At 41.2% G+C, this 9,151-nt stretch overlaps 1 protein-coding gene across 1 annotated transcript; it reads left to right on the top strand.

Moving 5' to 3' along the window:
* Positions 1–1,328: 1,328 nt before the first annotated feature.
* calb2a (calbindin 2a) lies at positions 1,329–7,919 on the top strand. Its single transcript, XM_031875661.1, has 5 exons — positions 1,329–1,713; positions 1,853–1,892; positions 2,028–2,081; positions 5,485–5,556; positions 7,102–7,919. The coding sequence occupies exons 1-5, from the start codon at positions 1,664–1,666 to the stop codon at positions 7,216–7,218; spliced, it is 333 nt and encodes a 110-aa protein (XP_031731521.1). The 5' UTR covers positions 1,329–1,663; the 3' UTR covers positions 7,219–7,919.
* The last annotated feature ends 1,232 nt before the right edge of the window (positions 7,920–9,151 follow it).

Below are 9,151 nucleotides of genomic sequence, written 5' to 3'. Positions count from 1 at the left end.
GTTGTCTTACCAGCAGGGTTATTGTCCAGCTCACATCGGTCCCCCTTCGGAAGCTGCTCCTCCTTAACCAGCGGACAACTGAGGGCCATTTTCAGGCTCCTCGGTTTACAACAATAGCTGAGTTATGCTTATTTGTTTTCCAACAAGTTTTCAAGTAGATTTTCTCCAGTTCGCTTAGTTTGGCTTTACAAGAGGTTTCCAACTCGTGTCCAAGTCGAATTGCAAAGAGTCTAATGCCTTTTTATACCTGACCTCGGCTCTGTTTCCATGGCATTTACTTTACTTTACTGATTGAGCAAGATACAAAATTAGATTTGATGTGAAAATGCAGGAGAGATTAATTAGACAGACGATGTCGACTGTCCAACTTTTTCGTCTCCATGTCGATTCAAAATTGTACTTTGCAGTTCTTTATGAGGTGTGTCATACAGTAACATGTAATAAGAAAACAGGTATCCAGTAGCATGAATTCCTTTGACGTTCCCACATTGTTACCCTCCTATTCACTAACGTTACGTCTTGTTCCCTTGCACCTACATGTATGTATCAGTTTGCACTATGGTGGTTCTTATAGTGGTTCTTATAGTGGTTCATATATTGTATATAAGAGGTGGACGTAGTCACCGTGACGTCACTTATTGGTTTATGGTCATTTTGAAGCCTCGAGTTCAGCATTTTTGGCCATTGCCATCTTCATTTTTGGACCACTCCATTTTTGGACTTTTTTTGCAACCAGAAATGAGAGGGTGAAGCCAAGTACAACTGAATGCTGAATAACAATTACTAAAACAATTACTAAAACACTAAATCTAATGAGAAGTAGAGTCATTTTCTCAAAGAGTTCTATAAAACTGGACTTCTTCAAGTCGCCTCTGATGGCCACTAGAAAGAATGCATGTTTACGGCACTTTCACAATCGTTTCACTTTCCAGAACCGGAGGTTGGCGCCTGGCAGAAACCACAAGTGAGGTACTAATTTTGCATCAGTGCCTCTCAAAGTAGTAAAAATAACTATAAATGGCTAAACTTAAATAAAAAGCAAACATCTCGGAAACAGCAATAAAGCCTACAGAAACACTGTGAGCCATAAGCAGTCTTTATGAAATGTATATCTCAATTGTCCATTTGCCCGGAGGACCTCAGAGGCCTATCGTGTTGGTGGCGACGGCGCTGTGTGGCTGAGTGGCCGTGACCCATCATGTCCTGCAGGTTGTGGGTTTACAGCACAGATGTGCTAACATCTGCTTCTTGCTGGAAGCCCCAGAGCTGACCTGACCTGATTTTCCAAAGCGGTTTCCACAGCACAATCCTAGATACACTTGGTCATTGTTGTTTTCTATTTGCCTCTAATATAGCCGCAGATGGTGAAAGATACCATCAAGGGAAAACAGCAAGTTGATAGATTTTTGCCAAATAATAATAGATACTAAATAATAAACAGTAGATTCACAGGCACCAAAAAACCCATTACAGGTCCTCTGTAAAAAAAAAGTCAAGGGTTTATAATAAAAGCACAAACTGTCCATTCAATTTCTCGGTCAATGAAATTCATGGGACCATATTTGCCTTCATCTTGACAGCACATACCTATACAAAACTGTTCTTTTAGTTTCTCTCCTCTGTCCCTTTCTATCTCTGTCCTGCTTCCATTTTGTAGCTCAGGATGTTTGATCTGAATGGAGATGGGAAGTTGGGCCTGTCAGAGATGGCAAGGTAAAATGCAATTTGACTTGCCTCTGTTCGCTTTATAAATGTTAAGACACATTGCCTGCTAATGTTCATTCACCGTCGATGGATTTGAATAATTTAACTAACTATCGTGTCCGCTAATGAAGTCCTTCTCTCCCCACAGGCTGCTCCCCGTTCAGGAGAATTTCTTACTCAAATTCCAGGTACGGAACAAACATGGGGCAGAAAGAAATGTTCATGCAAAACGGAATGGCTATACCCAATTAACATCCCTGGATAACTTGCTTTAGTGTAGCAGTGATTGAGTTTTTGTCTTGTCTTGTTGTTGTTTTTTGCAGGGTGTCAAGTTGACCACTGAGCAGTTCAATGCCATTTTCACATTCTATGACAAGGTAGGTGACATCTTTTGTCAAGGGAGCAATAAATACACACCCACCAAACACCAGACGTGCGATTGTCTCTGAAAGGCTAAATTACAGACACATAAGGCGGCTGTTTCAAAATCAAAGAATTAATTTATTAATCGGAGCACTTTTTAAACATAGCACGAACAGAGCGCTAAATATTTGTTGAAATCTTGAACGATTCTCCGTCAAAATCAGCAGGGGGAGGCGGCCTGCATGTCTCTGTCTTGTTGACTGTCTGTGGATTGCTACAACGCGGGAGAGAGGAAATTAGGGCCAGAGGTTCATTTAACAACCACGAAAACCAAGCAGGCCAAATCATAAAGCTCTCTTTTCTCTCTTTTTCTCCTTAATAATTTGAGGCACAGAAGCCCCTCCTCATCATTCAACACTTCCGTAATTGTTTTTTCCAGCCATGGAGTTACTTAAGTTGGGCCAAACTGATATGGAACTAACTGAATTCGGGTCCAAATCACAAAGAAATGACATGCCTGCACCATTCAGCACAGCACGTATAGATGCACAGCCGCAGAAGTATAATTCAGGCGTAAGAAACCATGTTCTGTCTGCAGTATACCGTCAACAGAGGGGGCAAGAAATACAACTGAGCGGAACAGAGCCCACTTAAAACCCCTTGTGATGTCGGACCCGAGCAGAAGTTCTCTGGGTGAAAATGGTTTGTTGATGGCAGAGGTCAGAGAAGAATGGCCAGACTGCTGCATTGTTTAAAAGTCCAACCTGATTCTTGTTCCTGACCTTTGCCATCCCTTTATGACCACAGTGTACCCATCTTCTCGTGGCTTATTTCCTCACACTCTTCTCATACACACAGCTGAAGTCTGGCCCCACTTCTGTGTCAGTTTCTCTTTCACTAGCATTTTGGCATAGATGGTTTTAATCATCTGTCGTCATGAAAACCGGGAAATTCTGTCCATGTATTCTGAGCAAAATTTGTTTGAATCGACAGGGATAAGAGCTAGCTTGAATAAGGGTGGTAGGTTTGTGTCTGCATAATAATGTACTGTATCTGAAAGCTAATATGCTAACATGGTGAGAGGATGTTGGGAGTCTACCGTATATTTACACTGTAAAAGATGAAGAAATTGCAACAGAGCTAGAAATAAAATAGCCAGGACTCCTGAGTCAAGCTGTCTGGATGACTCAGCACTGTTTGTTTTGGAGTTTCCTCTTTTGGTAAAATCATGAATAGGCAAATTCATTGTTTCGTACCTAGGGCGCTCCCGAATCACCCAGGGAAATGAGTCAGGCTTGGCACACCTGTCCCTTTGTAAACAGCTCAGGGTGGTGGAGCAGTGGTTCAGTTAATGGGCTCATTTTCCACATTAGCAGTGGATCGGTGGGGAGAGACCACAGGGAGCAACATGAGATAAGAAAGACGGGAACAGAGCAGAACTAGAGGGGAGAGTTGATCATCTGCTAAGTCATTTGTTCTTGTTTAGGATATCTTGTGAGTTTTTGTCAGCGTGCGCGACCTGCATAATCTAGGAGCTGTGAGAAGACTGACTCCATTTTTGAGGAAATTAACAACTCAGCTTGATGTGGCACAGCACTAGCGGCCCAGTTAACTTGGTTGTTAGCTCAGTTTTTATGTGCTAAAAGCTATCGTAGTTAGCGATATACAACATTTTAATTTAAATTATTTTTTACATAAATCTACTCATTCAGCCACTTCAGGACACATTTATTATAGCAAACATTCATTGTGTACGGCAAATATGCATAATACAATCATCTGAGTATGTTCACAGTAAAGTAAAATCCAGCATGGATACGACAACTGCTTAACTTTTGAGGGGAATAAAACATGGACTTTGTATTTGTAAAGTTCATCTTTTTTAAATTGGTAGCATTGGATGCAGTGTAATTGGCATTTTCTATTTGAACAAAATTGTGTCGTTTATTTAGCACTGTGCCATATTGCACTGCATTATTTCATATAGTAAATAATGTAGAATATTTGCTGTTGAATTGTGAAGCATCAGTCTTTGTTTTAAGACAAATTTGAGTATCTTAAGATTCCATGGTGAGAGGTTTGTTTTAGATTTGTGAGTGGGAACATGTCAAATTGTTTTGAATAAAAAACTATTAGAGGAGAAAAATTAACTGTAAAAATCCTAATAATTGGCACTTGTATATTCTACTTTTGGCTCTAACAATAAAATAATCTGACGCTATAGTTCCATGGCTTCACATTACTGGCACAAGGTGCTAATCTTCCACAGCCACACTCTATTTTCTCCTGCCAATAAAGTCCATGCGATATGGCTGAAAGCTCCAGAAAGTCAGTAGATGTGCTAATGTTTTTTCTTCTTTTTATCAAAGTAGTATTTCCAAGGTCAACAATGAACCTTTTATTTCTTGCCACTGTGTAGGCCTCAGTTAAGAGGCCCGGCCAAATCATAGCAGTGGGTGGGCGGTTGCGTGCATGTCCGTGTCTTGGGTTGGACTGAAGGCAAGCACTCTCTAGCTAGCTCACTTCCAGAGGTTGAATGTTCAATTATAGACGAGCCACCCCGATTCATTCATGTAGACTATCTGTGGGAATGGAGCACTACCATTTGTGGACGTAATTAGTTTCATCATTTTCTTATGAGCTCAGCCCCTGCAGCTGAAACATAGGCAGCCGCTGTCACTGAGAGATCGTCGGCCGGGCGGAGAGTGTCCGGTCAGCTGAACGCTAACATGGCTCACGGTGCTACCGCCCCCGAACTGTGAAATTTCAAGATGGCACGCAACTCGGACAGACCAGCTGATACCGGATGTTGCTTTCCTTTCCCATAACTCTGCAGAGTTGCGGGTCTTTCATACTTAAAGTGAAAGTAAATATAATTCACACTTTATTCCTGGGATCTTTAGATCTGGGACACTTCAGTCCAGCTTTGTAAACATCAAAGAGCATCTCCCAAAGTAAAAAATAAGACTGGCAAGCCACTCAGCTCTGAAGTTATCTTGAGACCGAGCCTTGATGAACAGAACATGGTTTTGTTCCGCTTGCCAAGGGAAGATTTCCAACCATTTGGACTTATTTCTTGGCCCCCAAACTCGAAGTGCTACTGTAAGACATAACTCATTAATTAGCAAATTGGCTCGGTGTTGACTTTGCAGCTAACCCCCTTTACAGGGTTGTGAATGGGGAAGTCTTTTTTTAAATCATCATTCATGAATGGTCATTTGGCTGGTGCATTGGTGATGGCTGCCATACAATATTGAATGAGCAGCAGAGCAGAGCAGGGCACACAAATCAGGAAGCTCAGAATCTAAATATAGCTGCTTCACACAGTTTAGGCAAGAACATTTTCCTTCCAGTCTTTTCTAAATGTTTGGAGATGAAAATAACATTCGTGTTGTGTTTCTGTCAACTTTTTTTCAGGATGGGAATGGCTACATTGATGAGCAGGAGTTAGATGCTCTGCTACGAGACCTTTACCAGAAAAACAAGAAGGTGAGACGTGGGCTTTAGTGAGGGTTCACAGGCGGTTTGTATACTGTGACCCTGCGGCAAACAATATGCACCATTTACTTTTTGTGAGCTTAGACCTGGCTTGTGATCTCTGGCACCCGATACCATTTTCTTTCCGATCATTCCTTCTCCTCTCCCTGTGCATTTTATTTCAATTATTATTATTATTATTATTTTATTATTATTATTGTGTCAGAAACTAAATATACCCGAAAAAAAGCATTTTAAACATCTTTGATGTGCTATACCTGTATGGTAGAGTTACAATACTAGAAGATCAAAAAACTTACCGATACCTCTAAATTATTTAAGCTTACCAACTGTTTTATTATGAGCATTCAGGATGTGTATATTGGTGTGAGCCCTGACTGAAAAGTAATACAGCACAGGAGTCTGCTTGTTAGCAGGGACTGAATGCAGACACATAAATATCCAATTGACAAAGAAAAAAAGTCACAGCATCTTGTATTTCAAGTGTCTAGGACTCACGTTTAGTTTAGTTGACATTGTGGGGATTAACATAATATGAATTTTATAACATATTTACAATACTCTACTGTAATACTAGGGCTAACTAGCTCCACACTACAATAACAATGCTGTTAATGTACCCAGTACTTCTATATGGAGCATGAACTGGTAAGGATCCATTCACAAAGAATAGATTACGGCCGCTGATAGCACCATGGATTGCGCATCATTTGTAATCGCTGCCTGCCCCGTTTCCAGGTCCACTTCACAAAAGGTATTGCACTAATTATATTAGAGCACAAACACGCACTTAGATGTTTGCAGCTGAGTGCAATCAGCCCCTTGTTTGGAAAGGGAGAGTGAATAAGTTATTTGTTTATATAATAGCCTTATTTTTCATTCATTTTTCTTGTTTTTGTTTCCCATGTATTTTCAAAATGACATGTGGGGGAGCTTCATTCATTTATTTTTTCATGACATGAATGTTATTGCATCCTGTGACTGCATCCCAAAATAATCGGTGCGTTCGCCTGGCTACAACCTCTGTCTCTGAAGACGCTCATATTTTCACTGTAGCTGCTGTCTGGTTATTAACACTGATCTTTGTTAATTGGACTGTTCTTGCAATTAGGCTAATTTGCATTGAAAGGGGCTAATTTTGCACCAGATGTAAGCATATTAGCTAATTTAGATATGTGCAAATAGCACACGAGCACCACTTGGCAGCGCAGTTAGTGATGCACTTTGTGGGTGCTTTAAGAGTTACACGTCTTTTTTTTGGTTTTTTTGTCTTATTTTTTGCATTATATTATAAATCTAGCCAACCAGTGCATATTTAAGACCCTTTTACATGGCTCTAAAAATAACTAGAGGGGCAGCTCACAATTAGCATAGCAAGCTGGCTAAAGCTGATGAAATCTGCCCGCTAAAGTTTTCACTTCTGACATCAAAATCAATAGTGCTCAACTAAAAAAGAAAGTCCTTCTTCTGTCGACGTCTGTCTGAAATCAAGCACCCATTGTTTCCCCAAAAACCCCCTCTCTCTCTCTTATTCAGGAGGTGGATGTGAAGAACCTGACGGGCTACAAGCAGAGCATCATGACCCTGTCTGACGGAGGGAAGCTCTACCGCAGCGAGCTGGAAATTGTCCTCTGCAGGGAGCCCATTGTGTGACTCTTCCTCCTCTCTCTTGTTGTGCATCATCCTTTTCTCTGCCTGCCCCGCCCTGCTCTCCCGAGACCACACCCACATCCAGCTGCCTGGCAAAATATACCAGGTTGCATGTGCCAGACACCCCTCCCCGCTATCATTTCCCCCGCCCCGCCCAAAAGTTACAACATCAGAACGAATAAGTGCACCGTCAGCACGCGAAACAGCTCTTCCTCCTCAAACCCTCATTCTTTTGCCACCTGACCTGTCTGAAACCTCTACAGTAGCTTTTCACCTTCTCAGCTCTTCACCTATTTCCTTTACTATTTCTGACCTCATAAACGTCCCTGCCCTCCATGCTGTGCCTGACTTGCAACTCCTGACCAAAAGCCCAAACCCAGTTTTTCCACAGAAACAACCTTTTGACCCGTTGATAACCCTTGAACCTTGACCCCGGCTTTGTCGACCCATCCATCCCGTCGCTCTTACAACTTTGCATTACATACGATATATATATATATAGTCAGACAAAACTGCAGACAGCTGTGTTTGAATTTATCTAATTTATAGTCTGTGATGGATCTGGTATTGATTTTTTCCACCTGTTTGCCCTGAAGCCCTCTTGATCCATTGCCATATGATATGATTTTTAATTTTCAAAGTTTGTTTTTGGCTGATACTGTTGATTGAAAATATGAATAAAATGTCTTAAGATAAAAAAAAAATCAGTTTTGACACTTTATGAACATGATTTCGTCAAAGAGTAACTGCCAGTGTTGGTCACACTTTGATGGAGAGGATTACCTCCTGGACTTCCTCGTGGCAGTCTGAATATTTTACAGCCATGCAACGCTGCATCATTCTCTCAAAGTTATGTCTGCTCGTGCTGACCTTCTGCATATACCAACTTGATTGTTTTATCAAGGCTTCCCAGCTTTAAAACTGCTCCCTCATCGTCAACTCACTAGCATAAACATAAAAAAAGAGTTAACGACGGATGCAGTCACAACAACAGCAAGATGGTGTACAATTTATAATTGTCGTAAGTATAGAAAACCACTAGACATTGGCTCTGGTGTCGATGCCGGTTGTCTGTGTTGAGCAACTTAACACGAGCAACTACAACGTCTAATGCTGTCCCCTGAAAATGTATCGCATTGGAATCAAGAAGACGATAGAAATACTGGCTGCTGCGCTGCGGCACTGACTCAGTCAGACAGCTTTATTTGCAGCATGATGTCCGTCTCCCAGTTGCATAATGAAAAGGACCGAAGAAACAAGTAGAGTGACATTGCTGAGTCTGCACTCAGGCATTTACCTGTATTTTCCCCTTGTGTGAATGAAATGAGGCAGCATAACAAAACACTTGCCTCCCTTTTGAGTTGCCGAAGCAAACCCGAAACTGAAGCGAAAGCTGACCTGAAGTTCTTACATTTGAAATCAGTTTTCTAATGGATTTACAATTTAGCTCCTGTCATTAAATTGGGAAGTGAATTTATTTCAAGAGCATCGGGCTTAAAGCGTTTAATTGTCCGTAAGATGAAGGACTCAAGCTCAAATGGGCCCAAATATGGAAAAGCGTTCAAAAGCAAATTGGGAAACCCTTTAGAACTAACTGAAGTCTGATTTTTGAAACTCATAAATGACCAAAGTAAATTTAAAAGGGAGATAATCTGATCTGACATCACCAAAAAGGAAGAACATGGTGCGTCTCAGAGGCTTTACATGTCGATAGAAACATGAATGTGGAGCCTATTGCATAAAACATGCAATTAAATATAACTACAAAACTTAACAATGATCGGAACTGACAACAAAAATAATTTGGCTGCAATTCCAGCGGTGCCACTGGAAGCCTCCATCTTTTTTTTCCAGTTGAATCCAGGGCGGGAGGTGCTCCTCCTGAGCTGAAATGTTGCTCCTGACATAGTGGGACAGGACTTGATATTTCTCGTAA

Source organism: Anarrhichthys ocellatus, unplaced genomic scaffold (genome assembly GCF_004355925.1).
Source record: "Anarrhichthys ocellatus isolate YVR2014 unplaced genomic scaffold, GSC_Weel_1.0 scaffold93, whole genome shotgun sequence".
Taxonomy (NCBI): domain Eukaryota; kingdom Metazoa; phylum Chordata; class Actinopteri; order Perciformes; family Anarhichadidae; genus Anarrhichthys; species Anarrhichthys ocellatus.
This window is presented reverse-complemented; position numbering and strand designations above follow the sequence as displayed.